This window comes from Sceloporus occidentalis, unplaced genomic scaffold (genome assembly GCF_023333645.1).
Source record: "Sceloporus occidentalis isolate IW3139 unplaced genomic scaffold, rSceOcc1.0.p SCAF_54, whole genome shotgun sequence".
In the NCBI taxonomy this organism is placed as follows: Eukaryota; Metazoa; Chordata; class Lepidosauria; order Squamata; family Phrynosomatidae; genus Sceloporus; species Sceloporus occidentalis.
In genome coordinates this window covers 2081346-2105481 of record NW_028317034.1, presented here as the reverse complement: position 1 = coordinate 2105481, position 24136 = coordinate 2081346, and the positions used below count along the sequence as shown (strand labels likewise).

General features: G+C 36.7%; 1 protein-coding gene across 1 annotated transcript; it reads right to left on the bottom strand.

The window, feature by feature from the left end:
• Positions 1-447: 447 nt before the first annotated feature.
• Positions 448-24136, bottom strand: LOC149288026 (FERM domain-containing protein 6-like). The gene is made up of 13 exons (XM_089492164.1): positions 24065-24136; positions 22891-22981; positions 20096-20175; positions 16748-16824; positions 14571-14751; positions 13309-13464; positions 9474-9539; positions 8678-8746; positions 6581-6755; positions 4654-4983; positions 4290-4415; positions 3833-3909; positions 448-735 (listed from the first exon to the last, which is right to left on the bottom strand). The coding sequence occupies exons 1-13, from the start codon at positions 24134-24136 to the stop codon at positions 448-450; spliced, it is 1788 nt and encodes a 595-aa protein (XP_089348290.1).

The following is a 24136-nucleotide window of genomic DNA, read 5'->3' as shown; positions in this document are numbered from 1 at the left end:
TACACGTGAAGGCAGACGTGGTACTCCAGATTATGTAAACCACATGCCTTCAGTAGTTCATTTTGCACATATCCACAGATTTCTTGATATATTTTTCCATCTGTCCATGGGAAATCTCAGTTCTCTGCTTAGATATGTTATTTAACATCAGCTTTTACTTTTCACATCCTTAAAACGAGCTTCAGTGGCACAGAACACACGAAAAGCTGATCAAGTTAACATTTCGTGACTCATGAAACAAAATTTGGTTGCGTCCACAGTCTCATTCCATGCAACATAGCAAACTTTATGAATCCAGATTTAATCACATGTTCACTACTACAGACACAAGGAAATGGATCTTTAACTTTCCATGAAAACATGGTAAATTTGGAAGCCATTAGTGACAGTAAAACCTGCCTAGCCATTAGTAATAATCTTCATTCAGTGAATTGTAGAGTTCGGTTACTACACTATAAACTCAAGGAGCTGGTCTTCTCCTAAAAGGTCCAATGATAGACAGTTCATGGATCTTTTCCCAAATAAGGCCGATTTCATCTTGCAATCTGCTGTTGTGTAGGTGCACTCGTAATCTATCATTTTGTCCTCAATTGGATATCCGAAAGTGTAACTTTGTGATGTGTCAGAAGTTAGTGTGGGGGCAGCAAATGGAGGATGGTTTTGTTGGTAAATACGCACATCATCTAAACTTTGACTATAGCGGTCAGTAGAATTTTTGGGTTTTGAAATTTTGACCTAAGAAAAAGGAGAGGAAAAATTTGGTTAAATAATTTCCATGTAAATATAGTTTTATAAAATCTGATGTTGCAGTAATTCCAAATCAGTATTTTATCAGTGATTATATATATATCTGCTCCTGATATTGTGCAGAATATGCATCATTTTATTGTTCAAAAATATATGATGTATTTATTGAACTTTAAAGTTCTCTAAAATCAAACAATACTCTAATTGTCTGTAAGTCAATTTGCTATATACTAGACTTTTTTTTAACGATTGTACAAATCAACGAAAACGAGGGAGATCTCCGACGAAACTGACAAAAACAAACTGCAAAAGTTGTGAAAATTTGTCATGATTCATCCATTTGTCACCACATATAAACACCGCCATTTTTGCACTAAGGCAAAGTGGGAGGGACTGTGTATAGTAGGGTACATATTAATGGCTGATAAAAAGTAGGAAAAAGATGGGGGTGGTCTGATTGATGGTGATAGCTGTTATTGATTGGTCCAACAACCTCTGGCCAATCAGCAGTTACAAGGGGAAGGGACAAGCATTAGATATTTAAGTATGCTGACTGATGAGAGTTGGAGTGAGACAGTGACAGCTTAGCATAGGCTGAGATTAATGCTCATTACTCACCTACCATACTGCAAGATAATTAATAGTTTATTTTGACGCAGAAAACGTACTATTGTTGGGTAGATTGGAGTATTACAGGGACTGCAGCAGACATTTTTTCTCATGTCCCTGAGTGGAGTTTAGTTAAGACAGTTGCCATTTTATGCTACTAGCCAAACCTTTAATTTGGCTAGTAGCAAATACACCACTCTGCCTCCTCCCCCCTCCCATACACCACTCTGCCTCCTGTCAGCAACGGAGGTTCACAAGACACCAGGGAGTCGGGTAGAGAGGCAGAGTGGTGTATGGGAGGGGGAGGAAGCAGAGTGGCTCCCATACACCCCTCTGCCTCCTCTCCCCTCCCATCCATCGCTCTGCCTCTCTCCCGACTCCCTGGTGTTTTGTGAACCTCCGTTGCTGACGGGAACTTTCACTGCAGCTTCATAGAAGCACCAGCAGAAGTGAAGGGGAGTAACGGAGGCTGTCAGTGCGCATTGCGCAGACCCCCACCAGCTGACAGAGAGGATGATCCTCTGCAGGAGACCTCGATTCTCTGTCAGCCGGTGGGGGTCTGCACGATGTGCACAGACAGCCTCCGTTACTACCCTTTGTCATGATTAACTCATATAACGTAGTGGATGCATGGAAGGGTAACCCAGCAGAGGTGGTTCGTTTCTTTGTTTAGGCATTCAATGAGTTAATCTGAGGTTGATGTAAATGTGTTTTTGTGCATGCCCTCTGTATCTGTTCTGGCTAGAGGTGTCATCTTCCCAAAGGACCCCTGTGGTGATTCATGGCCTAACAGATAAGGACCCTGAGTTATAGGAATTCCATTCCTATCTTAAGTGGAGGGGTTTCCATCACCTTTACCCCACCATAACTAATTCTCACATCAAAGATGGGACCCGATTCTTGGGGATGGGGTCATATAATCAGTCATGTGGTCAGAGGGGCGTTTGCTTGCAAAAGTCTGATTTAGGGACAATGCAGCGACCTCAAAGCAGAACTCCATGATATACTCTGATCAGAACAACATCGTAAGAAACCATCTGGACTTAAGGAGTTCCCACAGGCCTACTTATTGGAGAAACTCGTGAGTGAGGGTCCTGTGTTTAAGTCCTATTGTTTTTAAGAACTGTTTGCTGTTTTACTTTTATTTTGTATGTCTTGTTTTTGTAATTGTGGCACTGTGTAATCTTTGTCTTTTTGTTATTAAAATATTCATAATCCAAGTCTGTCTTTGGGCTCTAGTATCGATATCCACAAACCCTAAGAGACGATAACACGTTACCATATTGTTATTAAGTTTTACAGGATATATATATATGTTAGTTGCCCGGGGTGGGTTGATATATATATATAGAGATAAAGGTTCTAATTCGGATTTCTCACGAATCCGGTATCAAAATCGTGAGTGGTGGCAGACTACCTGGAGGGATACAGGCAGGATTTGGGGGTTAATTTGGTGTAACTTATGCCTTGTTAAGGGGTGAAGTTAGTAAATCCAGAGGCCTGGTGCTATTAACCCCTTCATGCCCACGCCCTCCACACAGTCACGGCTTGGCAAGTAGTCCTGACCGTGACACTTCCACTGGGGCTTCTACATCATGTGATGCTGGCGCTGCATAGTAGAAGCCCCAGTGGAAGTGGAGGGGAGAGGCGGAAGTTGTCTGTGCGCATTGCACGGACACCCACCGGCTGACAGTGAGGGGAATCCAGGTCCCCTGCAGCGTTGCAGGGGATCTGTATTCTAGTGTTATAATCCGATCTCTGTTTGAGGTCGGATTATATAAGGAGAGGAGTTTTTCAGAGCATTTGCTCTGAAAAAAAAACTTTTTATAATCGATAAAAATCGATTCGACTAATCGATAATGAAAATCGTTGTCAACGATTTTCATTATCGATTATTATCAATTTTATCGATTAGTTGTTTCAGCCCTACAATATAATATGTATAATGTGAAATATTGGATAAATTCAGTCCTACTCAGGACTACATGTTCCTATCATTTGCCGGTGACTGCCTGCACAGGCCCATTGCTCTACTACTACTGCTACTTGACCTTCGTTACGTTGGGGAAACTTAAAAAAAAAAATCTATAATGTTGTGGAAATTCAGACCTGTTCCACAGGGCTGCGTGTGCCTATCATCTTCCAATGTCTGCCTTTCTAGACCCAGTGACCTACTTCTACTGCTGCTTATGCTGCACCTCTTTGACTGTTTTCTTGGGGAACTTTTTTTTTTATTTTTTTTAACTTCTGTAACCGAAGGTTAAGAAGGTGTCAGGGACCTCCCTCTTTGGGAACATCCTCCGAATGTCTTTCTGAATCAAAAAAGCCCCCAAGCTGAAGGACGGTAAACAAAATTAATTGCCCAAAAACGAACGCAACAAAACCGAAACGAAAATATTCTACAAAAAAGAATGCAAACATGTACTTAACATAGCTACAGACAATGGGTTTGTGTAATACAGGACAAAATCAGCACCTGGTACAGAGAATCCACGCTAGGCCCTCTCATCTTCACTGTTGGTGTTGCGGAAAAGAAAACCATCTGTTCAAAATCTATGTAAAAAAATGTTTTGTTGGTTAAAAGATAAAGGAATCGAAAAACTCTCATTAGTTTACCCTTTGCATTGATCGGTTACGTAAATGTGGCAATGTGGCGGTAGAAAAGTAGAAAGGGCTTATAAAATCATATCATGACAAAGTAGACTTCAACTGGGAAAATTTGCATGATCTAGGAGTCAAAAAAGACCTGAGGTATTGATGGCCAAATCCTTGGCCCAAACCTTTATATGTATTACTGTATATCTGTTCCAGGAATGTGTTCAAATCAAGGTTTTAAAATAATGTAAATCTTTAGAAAAAGTTGATAGTTTGTTCCCACACTAACCACAAGTTTCAGCCCTAATGTTATGGTAAGAACAGATAGACACCCTCACCTTGTAAGCACCGTTTTATTCCAAATGAATCAACAGATTCTTCAGCAGCCTCTAAAACCGATGGACCAAGTTGTAAAGGAGTGTCAGCTATGAGGCATTCAGGGTCATCTACTGCCGCTTCCACCTCTAAAGGAAACAATTAATAGAAAATATATGTACACAGTCTACCTTATTTAATATTTTTAACTAAGTAAACTGAAATATGTAATATAATTATGTGTATAGTGTGAATCCATATACATCTACAAAGTAAAGTATATCAAGTACATGTTTATAATACACTTAAACTTAATGACATTTTTTATCAAATCCAAGGGGCTTGGCTGTATTCTTCCTGGGTATATCAATATCAGATAACACCTACCATCATCCTGAGAGTCCCCTTCTATCCTTCCTTTGCTGCCACTATCTATTCCAGAGCTGCTGTGGCTTATTGAGGAACAGTAAGATTTCTCCTTACGATGAACAGTCTCAATCCCAAAAGGTTCATCCACGGACATCTCCACCGACATCCTGTGATTAGAATCTGCTTCGATACCAGAGGTGTGTGAGCTGCCATGGCTAACTGTTGACTGTCTTGAGAGACGATTGTCCTTGGTGCTTTCCTTACTGCTTCCCTGAGAATGCTTATCTGACTGATCTAAGTCCATCTCCATGTTGTCACTAATATAGGATTCTCGGTATCGCTTTTTTTCTAGAAACAAGAGTATATTAAAAAATTAAAGCAAACAGGTGACTGGAAACACTCCAACAATTAAATACCCCAGTTGAAGGTGCTCTTAAATTGGTAGGTCAAAAGTGCTTGCATAAATTGTAACTTTATTTTATCACATGTTAACTATATGTAATTATTATTTTTTGCTGGATTAGTTGATTCATTTTATAGACTCAATACAGCAAAACATGTAAAGTTACGCAAGTGCTTCGGTCCTCAGAGGTCTCTTTATCTGGAGAGACCTCTTGTGCATAACTTACATGAGTCTATGGTATTTGCCTGTTTGTATATACATTGTGAATACATTCTCTGGAAGTTACCAATTACAGAGTGGGGCAACTTGGCACTGCCCTGGGTCCGTGCAAAAGGTAAATATCTCGCTGACTATAACCATTTCTGTAACAGAAGTATATTTAACAATAAACTGCTTTTTAGGTTCACGATATACGTGTGAAACATTTTTTTAAATAAATATAATGCCTTTGTTGAACATGCAATAATTCTATTGAAACTATGCTACCACGTGCATAGTTGATAGCTGTCCCGTTTTTCACATGACAGTCCCTAAAATTTGTAAGATTGTCCCAGGAAATCGGCAGCTGTGGGTGTCAGATGCAGGGCCAGTTGGGGAGATCACTGATCTCCTTCTAACCCGCCCAAGATAAAGGCAGTACGCGGTCTGTTCCGTCAGACCTCCGCTTCAGTGCTCCCTTACACTGCGTGCCAGCAATTGATGCAAAGTCGTATCCCGGTGCTTAGCCCTGAGGCTGCGCACACTGCAAGGAAGCGCTGAAGCAGGTCTCAAGAAGCAGACTTGCACTCCCACCACAAGACACCACAGAAAAAAAGGAGAGGGAGAAAAGGGATGATAGTGAGAAAGGGATGAGAAGAAAAAATGGAGAGATAAAGAGAAAGGAGAGAGACATTGAGAACAGATAATGAGAAAGAAGAAATATAGGGAGAAAAAGGGGGAGGTAATGAGAGATAAGTAGAAAAAAAAGAAATAAAAAAAGGGGAAGGTTAATGAGAAAGGCGAGAGAGAGTGTGTTTGTATTTTGAAAGTGTATGTATTTTGACAGTCTGTGTGTACTTTTACTCTTTTGGGCCTAAAGGGAGTAGAATGATTTACTCTAACACACGTTTAACCCTATACATATTAGCAGTTATATAGCAGTAATGTCTGTTCCATTGTGTAGGCGCAGCTCTCTGACTGAAGCACATCTGCACAAGGTCTTACAATATTTTATTTATGCTGACATTGTCTCTACTAATACCCAACCCACCTAAAGGTGATAAAGTTCACCTGCTTGATATAGATACCGCATAGCAAGTGTAGTGTTGGACCATAATAACTAGGTAGAGCTAAATTATTCTATGTGGGTTGGGTAGAGTAGGTGGTGCTTTCGAGTAATTGGCGTGGTAAATTTATAGCTGTGTTCCAAAGGGTCCCTGGAATTTTCTTTTTCAAATATAGGCAACTATGCACGTGCACTATGTGCTCTTTTCCACATACATATTGCTGTGTCCAGGTGAAATGAGCTTCTTAGAGACAAAGTATTTTTTAAAATATATTTACCTTCTGTCTCTTCTAGCTTTCGAATCTGTTTTAGCACAGGTTGTATGTTTAGATATAGCCTGTGACTATTGCTGAGTAGATGAAGTAAGTGTCTTGATCTGAATGGACATCCAGTGTAATAAACCAGTTTCCGTGCAGAGGGAAGTCCGTCGGGCTGAATCTCAAACTTCTTACCCTACAATAAATACAGACTTTACAACTTTGAATTCTAGAGCATGCACCTAGTGCACAATAGTAAAATGCATATGACAACTGAGAAGGAATCACACACACATTTTACACATTGTATGTACATATAATGTTTGTCAGCCATTAATATCAGGCAGTTGTCTCATCCCAGAGGGATCTGAAGAGCGGAAATAATTAAGAATTTATTAGGATTTAAACAAGACTGGCTCATTGTTATAGCACTGCCTTGCCCATGCAAACACCTCTCAAAACATTGTTCTAAAGATATAAATGTATTCTAATGACATAGGAAGTGGTGTTACTTTGTTTTGCACACTAAGCAGAAATCAGTACTGGTTTAAATGGCATGTCATGAGTTGGGAGGGTACTATATATGTTAATACTTTGACAAACTGTCAAGACAGTGCTCAAAAGTGAACATATCTAATATGTAATTTTAAATTCACGCAGCCATAAAGGTGCTGCTTCACTCAAATAAAACATTGATTGATTGCAGATTTGTCATTTTATTATTTCCACTGAAGGGATAATCACATAAAATACAGAGAATTGCTTGGGATGCCTTTTTAAGTCAACCTTTTATAGGATTAATTAACTGTGGGCAAAGCCCTGGCTGTTGGAGATGTGTTTGGCAACTTGTGGTATACTAATGCCAGACCCCCCCACCACCACCACCACTTTACTGTGCATTTTCTGATTTGCAGCTTCATGCATGGAACAGTAGTTTGTCTCTTTAAAGTGCAGCATCTTTAAAACTTAACTTCTAGAAAGGATATTTTTATGTTGGACCTACATAGAAATCATATGTGAGGAGCCAAAAACCTTTTCAAAAATATTTCTGAAGACCTACACAGCTATCATCTGACAAGTTTGCTTTAAAGATGTAACAAGACTATATTATATGTACGATACATGCAGGTGATCTGATTGTTGTATTATAACATGTTTGTTAGTTTGTAAACTACTCCAACCACTGGCCTTTGCGTATAAAGTAGCCAAGTAGTTGATAGTGTTGAAAATGTGTTTACTTGCCAACAGATGTGATGGCTATTTAATTTATTTCTACTCATGACTTCTTGCAGAACCAGAGGTAAGCCTATTATCAGAAGGAATTCCTTTTGTCCCTACAAATTTACCAAATTACTTCAAGTAGGGTGTGGATCAAATGGTACATGCAGAGGTTCAAAGAGTGTTGTTGAAACAGAAATACAACACATTTAATCTCTCCTAAGTGGAATTGTTGGCCCTGATCTCTTTGGCTAAAGATCCTTCTATTACTATCAAGGCTGTTATACATCCACCTTTATTTATATATTCAAATTTTTTCACATGTAATGAAATATGCTATTTATGTATTTATTTATATCTATTATATCTTTAGTCGGTTTTTCATTTATCCTTTGTGATGAATTACTACATGTGTTTATAATTAAGCCTATTGGAGGTTTTCAATGCTGATTAGCTGACTATTATTTTAAATATCGGTTCCTTTATGAGAATCATTTGTCTATGATTAAGCCCATATGGGCGAAACACGTAAGACAGGAATTCTCTGTCTTGTTCGTACGGATGTGCAGAAGAACAATAAAGCTTTTTGGTTTTAACAACGGGCGTTTTGGCGTCTCAAGTTTTTTCTTTGATATCACCAAACGATAAACAGGAACCAATTTGCAAAATTAGGTTGTTACAGATGTCTTGATTGTGTGACATGTTTCCACATGATAACACATTTTGTGTGCTCACATTTGGGAAAACACTACAAAATTAAACACAGGATCACCTGTATGATTGAATTTGTAGTCTACATGATAACTTGCCCATGTAGTTAACACAATATAAATACACAGTTGTAAATAGGATCAATGCAGTGCCCAGATCACAAAGAACATCACACATTCCTATACTCACAAGAAATGTAAGCTTCCCCACGTTTGACCAGGGGAAGTCATAGAGAAGTTGCTGTACGTGATTTACCTCCTGTATAAAAAGAAAGGAATAATTAGTGTAAAGAACTGGGAGAGGGGAAAAAAAGAACGCAGTATGTGCTTTTTTAATCACGGCAAAGACTTCTAGGATAGTCTGGAAACAATATATTCTTTGAAGTTTAGAACATTAAATGACATTGTAATATAAAATATGAGTAGTTTAACCAAAAGGGAACAGCCGTCAGTACCTCCAGGCCCGGAAAAGCAGCACTGACCACAAAATTACATACATTTTATACTCTTGCAGCATGTGTCCAAACATATTCAGCCAAACATCGGACCACAGAATTTTAAGCTTGAGTGGTGGTACAGGTAAGTGTGGCCACCAGCCCACTATGCATTTGCCCAGTGTGTGAGATAGACAGTTAAGGCCTGAGTACCTCCTCAGCCTCTGTTCGAGTTAGACACAAACAGAAAAATGCATGCTATTTACATTATGTTTATTTAACATTTGAGAAACAGTGTCAAGGCCAAAGGCTTTGTAGCAATATAGAACATCTAGTTGGGCAAGCGTTTCAGGTTCAGAGCCGTATGTAATTGATTGCCACCATACAGAATAGGGCCCAATTCTCCTAATGTCATCAGGTCTGTTAAGGCTTCTGCATTTTTAACCACAACATATTTTACTAAAATATTATGAGAATTTTCTATAGTCGCTTCAATGTGTATGGAATATGTGTAAAGTGATATCAGGATGCTTTCATCAAGCCATCCATTACCTGATAAATATGCATTCCACGAAGCGTCACCCCAAGAATAATAGAGGGTCGATCTTCTTTCTTATCCTACAAACAAGAAAACAAATTATCTGTATTGCACAAAGTTGTAGGTATATATATACACACACACACACACACACACTACAGTTTAAGACGTTGAAGTCACTTAGTTGTTTTCCTGGGAAACAGGGTCATTTCTAGTTGTGCTAACATAATTGCAAAAGACTGTTCTAATGATCAATTAGCCTTTTAAACTTGGAATAGCTATCACAAAGTGGTGCTGGAAATACAGGAGTTTTTGTTGCTGATAAAGGGCCTCTTTACACCTATGGAGATATTCCATTAAAAAACCATCCTCTTTCATATATAAAAGTCAGTTACAACATTAACAATGCAGCAAAAAAACTATAAAAACAGCAATAAAATAAATAGTCCTATAAATAGCAGCAGCCCACTCGCCAAGGTTTCCTCTTCTTGGCTTGGTAAATAACTTGGAGGTCACAGGACATAGTGGTTGCGCATACTGGAGAAGAAAGTCACAGTAATATAAAATGTGGCTGGCACCGTGTGGTAAAGAGTTAAGGAATGGGTACTCACATTTTTTGGGGACTTAAGCAATTAGTCCCACAAAACTTGCACGGGCGATACAATCCTCGCCTGGGGATATCTTTAGCAGCAGAACTACACAGGACTGCTGCTAAAGAAGTTTTGTGGGACTAATTGCTTAAGTCCCCCAAAAATGTGAGTACCCATTCCTTAACTCTTTGCCACACGGTGCCAGCCACATTTTATATTACTGTGACTTTCTTCTCCAGAATTAATGGCGCAACCACTATCTCCTGTGACCTACAACATTAACAATGTCTACACTGTATTTATGATCCAGTGTGTATACATCATCTTAAATATCCATTGGTTCAGTCATGAATAATACACACTAGCATTTTTCATTGTTCTAGTTCTAGCCAATGTCATAACATATTAATGCTTAAGCTCATTCAATGGTTGATGTTATCTTAGCTTCCTTTGTTTTTAGGACAATGCCATTTGTGCTGTTACTTTCATTATCTTCCTTAACATTACTTTCTGCAACAAAGATGATCAACAAAGAAAGCCTTTATAGTTTCACTGTGACTTCATAATTCCTGTTGCCATAACTTATAAAGAAGTAAAGCAAGGAATTAAAGAGAATTAACTATTAACTACACATTATGCAGTACCATCTTCTGCTATGTAGTAGAAAACCACCATGGTTGAACTTTCATCGTAGCTAAAATGATGAGGTTATTTGTTAACTCTTCTCAACCCACTGTTTAGCTAGATAATTATTCTAACAAGTTTCTCATGGAAACATACCAGTAATTTTAAACTGTACTCTACATTCACAGGTATATCACATTTCAAGTTATTTGTTATTTTAAAGTGTGATTCTAAATAAGTACATTACATCATATTTGCGAAAGCAGGATCAGCTATAATTTGGCTGGAAGGACATTTTTTCAGTACATATTTACTTAAGAGTTCAGGTAAACATACCAAATAGCCCAATGCACAGTCATGCAGCAAGAATTATTATGTAAACGTAATGATGACATACTTATCACTGAAATAACATCACAAAACTACACATTCTGTAACAACCATGGTGTGCTAAGCAAGCATGAATCTAATCCAGAATGTAACTAAAGTAGCAATAGTATTAATTAATAAGATATTGGTTTAGATTGAATTCCAACAAAATAGGATACAAAATTATCACACGTAATAGGATAGTAATCATATAAATCCATCACAATCACTGGGGCTGAATCTTGCACATTATGTGTACTTAGAGGAAATCAAATATTTAATGGTTAGCTGGGTAGGGCCACATTGTTTTGTTGTATTCACATCCCACATTTCAGCCATTTCTGATGATCACATCCAAAGGATAATCCATTAATCTACTTCTAATCAACACTGTGATAACTGAGCTTCATGGCGATCTTTCATTAAGGAAGATATTGGATACATTTTAATAGACAGTCTGTAAAATACATTTGCCCAGAACAGGATATAGTTCATAGTTACATTAGACTTTTTTTAAAAGACACAGACCATGGCAAATATACATAGACCATGGCAAACACGTGACTGTAAACGCTAAGGGGCAAGGACCTCCTTTCTCAATGTATTCATAGTCATACCTGTTGTACAGTAGACTACTGTACTTACTATACGACTACAGTTGTTTACCATCTCTTTTATTGTAATGTAAACTATAAAGCACTATGTACCTCTGTTATTGTTTAATAAAAATTATTTATTATATACACACACACAAGACAGAGACCGGTACTTATAAGTAGTTTCTAGGTCAATTGGATTGCACTGTTACAGATGAACAGATATTTGGTAAATGTACCAAAGTTCTGGTTCTTAAAGGGATGGTGTAGTTAAGCTACAACTACTATTAATATTTCTTCTTCTTCTTGTTATTATTATTATTATTATTATTATATGGATCAGCATTCTCTATGCTAAATAAATACATTCAAAATGGTAAAATGTCTTATATTAGTGCATAATTTTGATGTTATGTATTGTATTGTATGTATTGTATTCTGTCTTAATTAAATGTGGCTAAGGATCAGCAGCAAAACATTTCATGTGTCATTTTCTGTGATATTAACCAGTGAGTCAATATGGGGATAGGACTATCATGAACATTCGTCACTTGAGATGACATGTCAGATTATACCAAGGTTGAAAAGGTGAGTGACTTGCATGTCATTTATTCAGATCAATGCCTTGTTCTTTGGTTGAGTGTAAAACAGATGAGGTATCCTAAGGCTGGGGGTGCAGACTTGGAAAAAGTATAGTTTTCTATACTCTTTGAATGCAAGAGGTACAGCATGTGCATTAACTGCTTACATGAACTGACTAATGGTGCATCAAAGATCAAAAATACATCATTACATCATTGGGTATATTATGTTTTTTCTTTTTCTTTTTTAAATTGTCTTAATTGCAAATGCTCTGCAAATGACAGTTTTGCCAGTGTTGTTTAAGAGTTATAGATGTATAGAGCTAGCCATGAAGGCACGGGATCTGTTATTGAGGGGGGGGGGGCACAAGCAAACTAAAAACTAATGCCTCATCTACTTCACATTATAGCTCTCATATGCTTCCAGAGTGTTAGATACCAAACAGGTTTCACACAGTTTCTTCCTAGCTTTTCTATATAAGCATATGCATATGAGAGCCATAAAGTGAAGTAGAGGAGGCGATCAAAAAAGTAAGCATCCAGTAGTAGTAGAAATATTGTTTGTAAGAAATGTATATATATATATATATATATATATATATATATACATATATACATACACATACATATATACATGCTTCACATAATTTTACTATTACGTTTGGCATTAGGGCCTACATCCAATTTCACTCCTTGATATGTCAAAATATTTGTTGCTTCACATCTACGACTAGTATTTGACATTGGTCAAAAAAGGTATTCACTAATGCTGTGCTATCTATGTAGTATAAGAGGTCCTGTAGCTAGAGAAAGCCCTCCATGAACATCAATGAAATTCACTGGGATCTGATGATACACAAGACCCTGGTCAGAATTCCCATTGAAAAAATATTGTCCCATCAGGCTGTTGAGCTCATGTGTCAAGATGAAATTTCACCCGAAGACTTTGAAATAGAGACAATTAGCAAATCAATCAAGAAGAGGTGTGATACATGTTGCTGAGTATCATAAAACACACCAAGTTAGATAATTTACTTTAGAAGGGTAATTGGTGCCAAGAAAAGAAAATTAAAAACATATGTTTTTTACCTTTTGCAATCTGTAGCAATGCACTGGCACATCTTCCAGGAAACAAGACTCTCTTATGAAGTTTAAGACTGCTTCTTTAACAGACATTCCTTCCTGTTCCTTGTGTATTTCAGGGGCATGCTTCAAGATGTAGTCACTCCCTCTCTTTGCAATTATCTATTAAGGAGTAAAGCAAGTTAACACACCTTGACATCACCTGTAAGTTAACATTATTATTACAGCCGATATAATAGTTGCTTATTCTTCAAACAGTGTATTTGTTTTAGGGACTGTGTCACATTGAATGAGTTTAATTCCAGTGACACCTGGTGGCAAAATTTGCCTAATTCTGTAGCCTTAACCCGCTTCCCTTTTTTCATCCCTACTTCTCACACCACCAGAACCCAGAAGATCAGCTTCCACAAGTTCACTTTAAGTTGATGACTTTGGTTTCAAGAAGCCATGTTAGTACACCATTCATACTTTAAGGAGATGTTTTGGAACTTTAGCACACAATCTAAAAACATTCTACATTACCTAAATAATGACACATGGAATTAAAATGTACTAATAATCACAAAAAAATAAAGCTCCAGTTTATAAATCATACCAAAAATAATACAAGATACTTAGTCATATTTATATTTGTTACAAACAGCAATATAATGCACATGGCCATAAATGAATCATACTTTGGAATGAAGAGAGTGTTGGTCTCTGGAATGCACTTGTACTTTGATCCATAAAGTAAGGGAATATATAGGTTATGTTTAATCAGTGTCACAGACAAGCGATTCAGATGTAGGGGGGGAAAAAAAAGCCGGGGGGGGTTGCTTTTTCGAAAAACATTTTTTCTTATGATTAATGTGTTACGTAGTTAACGAGGAATGTGCTAGGACTTAACTTATCTCAATATTAAACATTGGCTAGAGGTTTAAACATTAGGCAAAGGTTTGTAACCTAAATATAAGATTGCATGTCATTATTATAGTGTTTTTTATTGTATTTTTTTTTTTAAAATACAATTAACATTTGTATTTAAAAAAGGTTTAGTCTTCAGGCTTGTCCCTAATGCTTTCCGTTCTTTGATAATGCAATACTAAAAACTAAACTTTATGGGTTCACACACAAAATCGTCAAGGCCTTTCAGAATCTCTACTTATCATGGACCTAATGAAAAGGGAATTTAGAGAAGATGTGACAACATTTTGAAACTTGCTTTACTGGTGCAAATGTGAGACTTTGAAGACATGGAAAATTTATCTTCCAAGTTATGACCATACCCAGTGTGGGAAGTAAGCCTCAGGCTCAAAGTAGTTTTTCATGTGTGAGTTTAGGTTTCCACAATCAGCTTGAAGGGCATAGGCTGCCAGCAAGAAATAAATCTCCTCTTTGTCAGTGCAATGGGATCTAAGGACTTGATCCTTAAGATGGTAATAATAGAGCTGTCTTGCTTTCTTGTCACTAATGAGACAAAAAGAAACCAGTCAGAAGACATGGACAATGGAAAACATAGACACACAAAATCAACTATGAAGTCACATATTTACTGTTTACTATACTTTATTGTTTAAAGTATATGGACAAGGTCCTCAAGCAGTTAAGATGAGAATTGTATCAATATAAAAACATTTCTGTTCAAAATGAAGTAGTTTCGTAGTCCATTGACTTTGATATTTCCCAGATTTTTTTTTACTGCACCATCCTCATGATGACGAACCAAAAATACTGTCATTTTTCCCATAAAAGCTGGGGGTATATTGAATTTTTTCCAAGACTCAAAAGACACACATTAATTACTGTGTAATCACTAAAAATGTGTACGTGTCAAAAAGATCTATTCTTAAAAGCATGCACACAACTCCAGGTTCCAAAGGTTCACAGCCCTCGTTTTAAATATAACTTTAAATACATTGACAAGTTAAGTGAACCCACGTTATCTGTAACTTTGTCAGAGGAAGTTACCCTTTGCTCCCTGTCTTTAAATCCTCTCTAGAAAAAAAGTTTCATATTGTGTCTCACAAGAGGTTGGCTTTTAAAATACAACAACTGAAACAGAACATCTATGCTCTACCTAAATCAGGTTTTAAGAAAGCTGTGATGAATGTTATAAATCTTTGTTTGGCCTTCCTGTCCAAAACTGTATCTGGATTTGTTCCTTTTAAGGTTGTAATATCTGCCATCAACGACTATGTTTCTTTGATTTTACTGTCAATAAATGAAAGTTTACCTTCATTCCCCTTAGCATCTTTCTTCCATCTCCTGTACTCCATTTAATCTTATCCTCCCATGCATGACATCCATACAACCTCCCCATGATAAATGTGCTCTAGTTCTACACCAAACAATGACCATAAAGAAACAGAAATGTCTTTAATGGTGGCAAAGTCATTGATATCTTATGTGGCTTATTGCCTGAATCAGTCAGTTACATCTGTCTTGAACACACATTTTATTGTCTTCATTATAATACCCTGCGTGAGTAAAATAATTTAGCACTGAACAATCACATCACATGCAAAAATAAAAAGGATTTAAGCACTGTGATTAGCACAGCTAATTTCGTCCTCAGCAGGGGAGAACTGATGTTTTGTTTTTTTTCCATATTACTGCTTTCTAGGTCTGCTTAAAAAATAAAGCATTATTGTTATTAAACAAACCTCTCTCATTATCCAGCTTATGTTTTAATTGGTGACCATTTGCATAAACTACTGGGCTAATATTCCTGGTAGTCCTGTAGACTTTTATTTGGGTGTGGGATCAATTAGGCAAACTAACGACATTCGGGCAGCGTGCACAAATATAAACGGGGGTTCATAAAATGTCTTATCATCGCAGCAATAAATGGTATGTCTTATGACAAAAGTTTTTATTAACAGTCACATTTATCGAATGTCTGCATACTAGATGGTTTTATTGGCACTTCAATTCATAATGTATAATTTACCTTTTTAGATGTGACAGTATTATTTTACCTTTCTTTTAAATTATTTATTACTGACCAGAAGGCGAGATGAGCCCAATGGCTTTTTCTGCCATCGAGTTTTATGTTTCTATGTAAACTTGATCTTACTCTCAATATATTTACTGAATTTGAATGTTTTATTTAATTGCACCCCCATTTCAAAAAGTTATAATGTTATGCACTTCAAACTAATGGATGGAAAAACCCACTGGTATTACAACGTCTCCATTCCTAGTCCTCTCCATTTGTTTCTTAGATCTTATGAAAACAGTTCCTGCATTCCTGGAAGTTAGTAAGACTGTGATAAATGCCCCAGGCCAAAGGGCAAAAGAGCAGACTAGCTAAAGCATTTTGAAGGCATTACTATCACATTAATGGATAGATTCTTGTCTAGCAAACAAATAAATACAGTTGGCTTACTAAACAAACACTGAGCAAACTGTTTGTGGGAAAAGTAGTCCAAATATAACTACAGGAAAAAAAAAGCCACATTACCTTATAATCCTTCCATTCTCTACATAATATTGCACTCTGAAAAAGGCAACACATGGAGGGCTAAACTTCTCTGCAACCTGCGTAAAATAGAGATGAAGAGGTTTGTTATGTATCTACACACATTTCAATTAACAAGTCTATAAAATAAAGGGAGAGGTGACAGCGTTTGCATGAGTCTTTTGGTTTCAATTACACCAATAATGTCATACTAATGACATGTACATCAGCTACTTTAGCTCTAAAACCTGTGTTTCCAGATATAAACACTTGACTACACATTTCATATTCGGGACGTGCGACAGAAGCACAAAATCCTGACTCTGCTGCCAAGTATTTTGAATCTTGGTGAACAGACCCATTGTTTCTAAACCATCATTCATATTGCTTGTTGTTATGTTGTGACCTTTTGAAAAGACGACAAATTATTGGCAAAAGCAGCCAAAGTGGGGTTAAGAATCTTGTCCAACCAGGCATTCAATGCTTGAAGTTGTTTGGCTTGTGAAACAAATTTTCTGCATACAAGTGAAAAGAAAACCTTCACAAATGCAAAACATGGGAAGTCTTAAGTCACCACAATTGTAAAATGTAAGGCTAAGGCTACTGTACATTTTAGATTTATTAAATAATACAATAAAACAAAGTTATCCTGGTGTTGTACAGACTTAGGTGCCTCTTAAATGAGCCGTCTTTGTCACTGTCAATTTTTGTAAATACTTAAACTCCTTCTTGAATTATGAAATTTTGCAAGGATTTCAGACTTGGTTAATAACTTAGGTTTTAGTTAACTGATCTACTTGAAAAAGGTTTGTGGATTTTCCGGTTACATAAAAATTCCAGGCATTTGTGTAGCGATCCATGAGCGGATATGCTTTAGACACTCAAAGACTTTTTTTTTTTCTTCTTCTAGAAATGCAAAAAGGATCTGTACAAGGATTACAATATTTGTTTTGGTTTGTTACTTACAATTCTTTGTACACACATTTATGATTCATCAGTGTTCCTATCTGATTAATAGTCAAACATAGAGAAAAAAAAAAGGTGGACTGAACTGTGGCATGCGTCCACATTGAGACAGGCAAGCCAATTCGGTCCATTTTACTTGTATAAGCTTATCAATATGCGTATTGAAAAGTACCAGCGACCTTGCATGTATAACAGCCTTGGGGGTTTACGTATCCTCTCCCCCCAGTTTTTTTTATCCACCTTAACCATGTTAAGTGTATTTGATATCCACATAGTGGGTTTTTCTATTTATTAAGGAGTAGTTACTAAACCTCTGCTAACATAATTAAGTTTTATTAACAGAAAGCCAGGAAAGAAAAGCTGCTACTGCATCTACTTTTAGTATTTAAGTAAAGATTTTTGTTATGCATCTACTAGATTTTAGTACATGCAACAAAGAAATAGAGGAAATAACTGTTAATGGGTTGGATAAATGCCAGAGATAACGCCATTCCTTCCATAACGGAGAAAAAAAAAAAAAAAAAAAAAAAAATATATATTGGCCCAGGTTAATGTGAAATGTGTCATCTTTGTTCTTTCACTGCAATCTTTAGGAGGATTACCATTCAATTACTTATCTCCGACATTACATATAGCCCACTGTTTCTATTTTTTGTACACATTTTCAATATCACAAGGCGTGTGGAAATTTTACTCAGGATTAGCAGCATGTTGATCTCCCACACAACCTTGATGATGTCATTCATACTTCCTGGCTCCAAACAGAGATAAGTTTTTACTATACAATTATTTGAGCAGCAATAGTTTTAGAGTGACATCAAATATAATGGCTGTGTTTTTCATTTTCTTAAAGGGAAAACAATACCAAGCGTACACTGCCTTTTCATCCTGCTAAATATGAAGCAGGTGCTTTAGTAGATATTCAGATGTACTTGTCTTGAAAACAGCTCCTGAGCAGAAACTCATTGAACAGGGCTCTTGTCACTTTGTTTCAGTTATTCCAAATTGTTATGTGATTTACTTTGTTATATCCCGTTTGTCCAATGTACAGTGCAGCAGAATATGATGCTGTTACATAAATCAATAATAATGATCACCAGAATAAGAAACAATCTGCATTGAGCACCTCTTCACACAAATTATCTGGTTGCATTTGATTATTATTTATGAGCGGAAGCAGATTCCATTGTGTTATTCCAATAAGAGAAGAGTAAAAATTAACAATAACGAACACATTGTTATTATTATTTAATGTTGTATATAGCGCCATCATATTCCATAATGCTGTACAATGGTTAGACTGGACATAATAATTTGACTTACAGAAACACGTGAGAAGGGCCCTACTCAAACAAGCTTACAATCTAGAAGGAGTTAGGGTGTATTACACAAGAGGTAAAAGTGCCACTGGACTAGCCACACTAGTATATGAATTGCAATAGAGGGACTAGGAAGGTGACCTAAAGGAACATGGGAGGAAGGGTGTTAACGTGTAAGGTTGTAACACATGTTAAGACATACTGGATACAGAAGGAGCTCTTGTAAGCTTACAGTCTATTAGGATCTGATAGATAAAGCATCAGTAAAGGTGGGAGTAACCGTATTCTATATATTCATCAAAAGAGTTTTAAAAGTATGTTCATAATAAACAACATGTTGTCTGTAATACAAGACTAGGACTTAATTAAAGGGTGGGTGAAGAGCTTACATCCCCGTAATGTTTATTTAACCTCTTGGAAAGATATCATGGATGATCTAAACAGGGCAGCATGTCAGCCAGCCTCAAATGACTTGCTCACAGCTAAAGAAATTGTCTAGAAATGTAGTTGTTTCATTTCTCGTCAACTAAAAACCAAATAAAAAAATAAAAGATTCCCTTTGACTTCACACTGGTTTATCAAGTGAGGTGAAAATTGAAAATGGCAATATATGTTTGCAAGCAACTTGCTGATCCCTGCCAATGTTGATAACAGAACTGGAAGTTGCATGTGCACATTGGAAGCACATTAAAACGTCTACCAATATCACCAGATGATGAGCTGTCCCCAACGGATTAACACTGATTCCTCCTTTGACTTATTGTGACAAATGCAAGTAAAATTTTACATATTGCTATAAGTTATAACAGATCACAACAGAAAAAAATGTTCAGCAGGTAACGATACAGATGGAAAAAGCACAGTTGGTTATTTATGGTATTGTGTAATAGCAACTATTAAACACGTTTCTTTTTTTCATAAAGCAGCATTTCCTATTGTCCCACATTGTTTTGGAAATCAGGGCATGGCCTCTTGCCCTAACTGATCTAGTTGTGTGGCAAATAACGCCCTCATGTTTTGGGTAATCATATTTAGAGATCACAGTTTAGATAATAACGGCACTTACTTTGCCTGCCTCTTTCTTCCATTCCTTTGGAAAATATTTATTGAGCTTCTGTTCTAGGTCCATGAATATGTATTCATTATCTAAAACAGAGAAGGGTGTTAGCACATTAAAATATCACAAGAGACATGCTAGTCGCTAGATGACATTTTATGGGTTTGCTATTGTGTTTTCTTTTCTTTGTTTGTCATTTTATTGAGCATATACTCTATTGTACCTTAACTAAACTAGGATCTTAAATCCATACCCTTGTAATCCACATTCTAAAGCCTCCCTAACTCAGTTAATCCCAGTGTCCTAAAGATCTTCACTCAGATATATGTTCACCAGAGGTTTTGAAAGGGAAGGGCTTGCCACCAGTATAGTGTTAACCCCACCCTGTGACACAAGCCTTGAAGTACAGAGACAGAGTCCACTCATCCCCATATGGATCCAGCCAGGGTCAAAAGAAGTTAATGAAGCAAGATAAATGGGGTCAGATAATTTAACAGATTTTGTTGCAGACATGATAAAGCTGTTAAGGCCGTTTTTGAGAGAGAGATTAAGAGTTATTTATAATAGGTGATTCTGGGTCAAAGTTTAAAAAGTGGTCTTATTACAATAGCAACCAATCAAACTGTACTACCATCAGAAACATTCCATAAACTGGTGTACTGACAATAAAATTACAAGATATTGTCGTATACATAACAGCCACTGATAAAAATCCCACCTCCTGTTATTGGAAAGACCGTAAGTAGTACAGAAGGTGGATCTTGCTAAAGAACACTAAATAAACAGCATTAGGGACAAATGAACAAAAAAAATCTGAACCAGTAAACCTTATATTTTAAATTAAAATTTGGATTTTTGGGCGGTAATTTCACTCTGCTATTTTGTGTTCCAGCTATGCTGATGGCATGCAGCCAAGGGACAGAGCTGTAAGTTAACTAATGCCTGCTCTCAGTGAGCTGTTCTATGCCAGTGTGACACCAACAGATAGAACATTTATGTCTGAAAGCACCAACAGTTAGATTTTGAAGAGCTACACCTGAATGAAAGTCGTGTTGATATAAGTAAACACGCAAGTTAGACAGTTAAGGTTTGCTACTGCTAACAAATACAAACGGCACTACATCTTCCCAAGCCCTCCCATCAGTGAAGGAATGCTTCACTGCATTCCAGCTTTAATGAAATTAATATAGTTGGAATGTAAGCCTGCATCTACAAAAACAAAGAGCCCCCTTTCTTAGTCCTCACGTAGGTGATTTGGATTAGTGATGAAGCCAACAAAATCTCTGTCAGATGGTCTGGCTACATTCTTTATCTCAAGTCAAAACTTTGAGCACCAACAAAGCATTAAAAATCAGATCAAGCTCTGCTGGAGCGTATTTTTGTAGAGATGTTAGAAAAAAAACAAAAAACATCTTACGAATCCTCACAACTCTGGAAATGTTAATTGGCCTAAGATGAATATCTTGCCTTGTGGTCAATTAACAGCCTGCTTCCATACACTGTATTTTATGAAAAGACACTAATTCAATTTGTCAACACACTTTACCAAAAGCACAAGAGGATTTTCTAGTTCGGTAGGCATTGGTATGCTTATAATCCTACCATGGGATGTTCATTTATACTTCCATGACTCCAAAAGGGGCACAGGTTGTTTTTTTTCAGAATATATGCACAAGGATCTTACTTGTTTTCCATAAAAAGTCAAAAGTGTAGACAGAATTCACATTTTAAATAGTTTTTTATTTACAAAGTATTTTACCAGGAAGGATACATTGAGATTTCACTCATTTTCAAGTAGACCCATTGTCACAAAGAAACAAGGTTCTGATGTCCTCAACTGAAAAACATTGGGGATTTTTAGCAGGCCCTGCCCTTGAATTTCTAGTGCTCTAGACTAAGGATGACTCTAGAGAACCCATCTGCTTGCTAACAAGGAAGAGAACTTCATGGTGTCCGCTCCTCCAGTCTAGTTCATTTAAGTAATATCAGTAAATCATTAGACGATATATATGGCCAAATACAACAGATATGTATGCGTCAAGAGTTTGATTTTATTAGGTCATCTGTTTATTTATGAAAATATGTTCCTTCAGCTGAAAAGCAAGTTTGGCTGTTTAGACTGTACGCTCGGCTGATGCTTGGAATTTTACACTGTATGCAAAAATAATGGTTAGTCCAAGAAAAGCAATATTTAAACTGATTACTTGACACTAATTCTAAGAGTATGTTTGCAGTGACATAATATAAACTCCATAAACATATCTCTTTGGGGTTAGTGTAAACAGACCTTGGACTAGCTATCTGGCATCCTGGGTAAATGTCTGGCGGGTTTGCCGCTGACCAGCATTGTTCCATAGTCACTCAACCAGGTATTGCAATGTGCAGTGTGTGAGTAAAAAAACAAAGTGCAGACACAAATATAGAGAAGGCAGCCACATTTATGTCTTTTGGCACTCTCTAGCCTTAAAGTTTCTGGGCTGCTGAGCCATCACCAGTCTGGACCTGTGAGCAATCACCAGTCTGGCCCTAAGTGTAAACGATGTGCGCTGAAGGGACATGGCAGGCCTCATTTCATTTACCACCTATGATCCCAAAAATTGCATATTGAGTTTCATCATCAAACGGTGAATAAGTGAATCTTGTGATCTCGTTTCATAGAAAGAAATATGTTAGAATTATTCATGTAGACACATAATCTCAATACTTAATGCCTGTATGTGTGTAGTATTTCATTTTACAATATTTTATCGATTGTGTTCATGTATTGCTTATGTGTTTTTAAGTACTAAAAGTCTGCTACCTACTCTTAACGATGCTAAGCCCAAAAAAGTGAGCTTCTTGGATGTTAAGGGATTCACAAACTTTGGTAAAAAGTTCTTGCCCTGTTGCTTTTGCCTGCAAAAAAAAAAAAAGAAGAAAAACAAGGAGTATGTTAGAATACAAATGTCATAAAGCAATAGCATGTATAGTACCACAATCAGCATTGCAAGCAGCTTGAAACCAACCACTCTGGTACATTATCTGGTCCATTTGTTTTATTGTTTATTGTTTGGATGCAAGTGACCCTCTTCTATGACCAACAATGGTTTTGATCTGAACTAAAGAGTTACAGGAAAATAATACCCTTTACATTATCAGCCTACATGAACAGCAAATGTATACTTTTAAGAAGAAACCACCTTTTTTGCAGTTTTATAAAAATGTTCCCAGGTGGTAGGCCAGTTCCTACCTATAAAGTATAGGCGAAGAATACCTACACAGGCACCCATGTCTGTGGCAAGGATTGTTGAAGTCATTTGTGCAATACAGGGCACTTGAAACACTAACCACGCAGCCTGTTACAGTCTCTCAATACTTTATACATTCATGGAAAGTTATTGTACCAATAACTGTGCAGGGGTGTCTTCCCGAGAAGAAACATTATTAGGTTATAGATATTTTATTGATCTGGATCTAAATAGCGATTCTGTATCAGGAAATCACTGTTCCCCAGTGTTGACATATACTAGGATGAACTTATACTGAACTTATAACGAACATTTCTGTAATAGATGTAACGAAGTTGTTTCTAACAGTTTTTACCACTAGCTAAAACTATGTGCATGATTGCTTTGTCCTAAATAAAAATGTGAAAATTACAATAATCTACTGTTTTATCAGGAACGGAAACATGCAACATAGGGGTTTTGCTTTATTTTCTCAAATCTGTTCTAGTCGAAAGTTTATACTTTTTTGTAGTTTTTCAGCTCCAGACAAGGAGGAACCTGGTCAGAACACTTTTTGTCCTTAACTTATGTTTTTCTAATTGTTATATATATATATATATATATATACAATCAGGAATGGAAATAAGTACCTAGTTGTGGTCTAGTTTTGTATGATCATTTTCTATTTTACTCCAACAATCTTTCATGAATCAATTCCCAGATCTTATGTTATCCACACACAATACAAAAATAAAAAAATAAATAAACTTACCCCGATGGTGATGTCCAGTTGTTCTCTGTTGGGTAGCCAAACACAAACATTTCTGGTTTCTTGCTCCGGCAT

Bases quoted from the DNA above. Each gene is read 5' to 3' on its own strand.
- LOC149288026 (XM_089492164.1), bottom strand. From the start codon at position 24,136: ATGCCGGAGCAAGAAACCAGAAATGTTTGTGTTTGGCTACCCAACAGA. The intron at 13,465-14,570 runs GTATGGTCATAA...ACTCCTTAATAG, and splicing joins AGGCTTACTTCCCACACTGG to ATAATTGCAAAGAGAGGGAG. The intron at 6,756-8,677 runs GTGAGTATAGGA...TATTTATTGTAG, and splicing joins TGGGGAAGCTTACATTTCTT to GGTAAGAAGTTTGAGATTCA.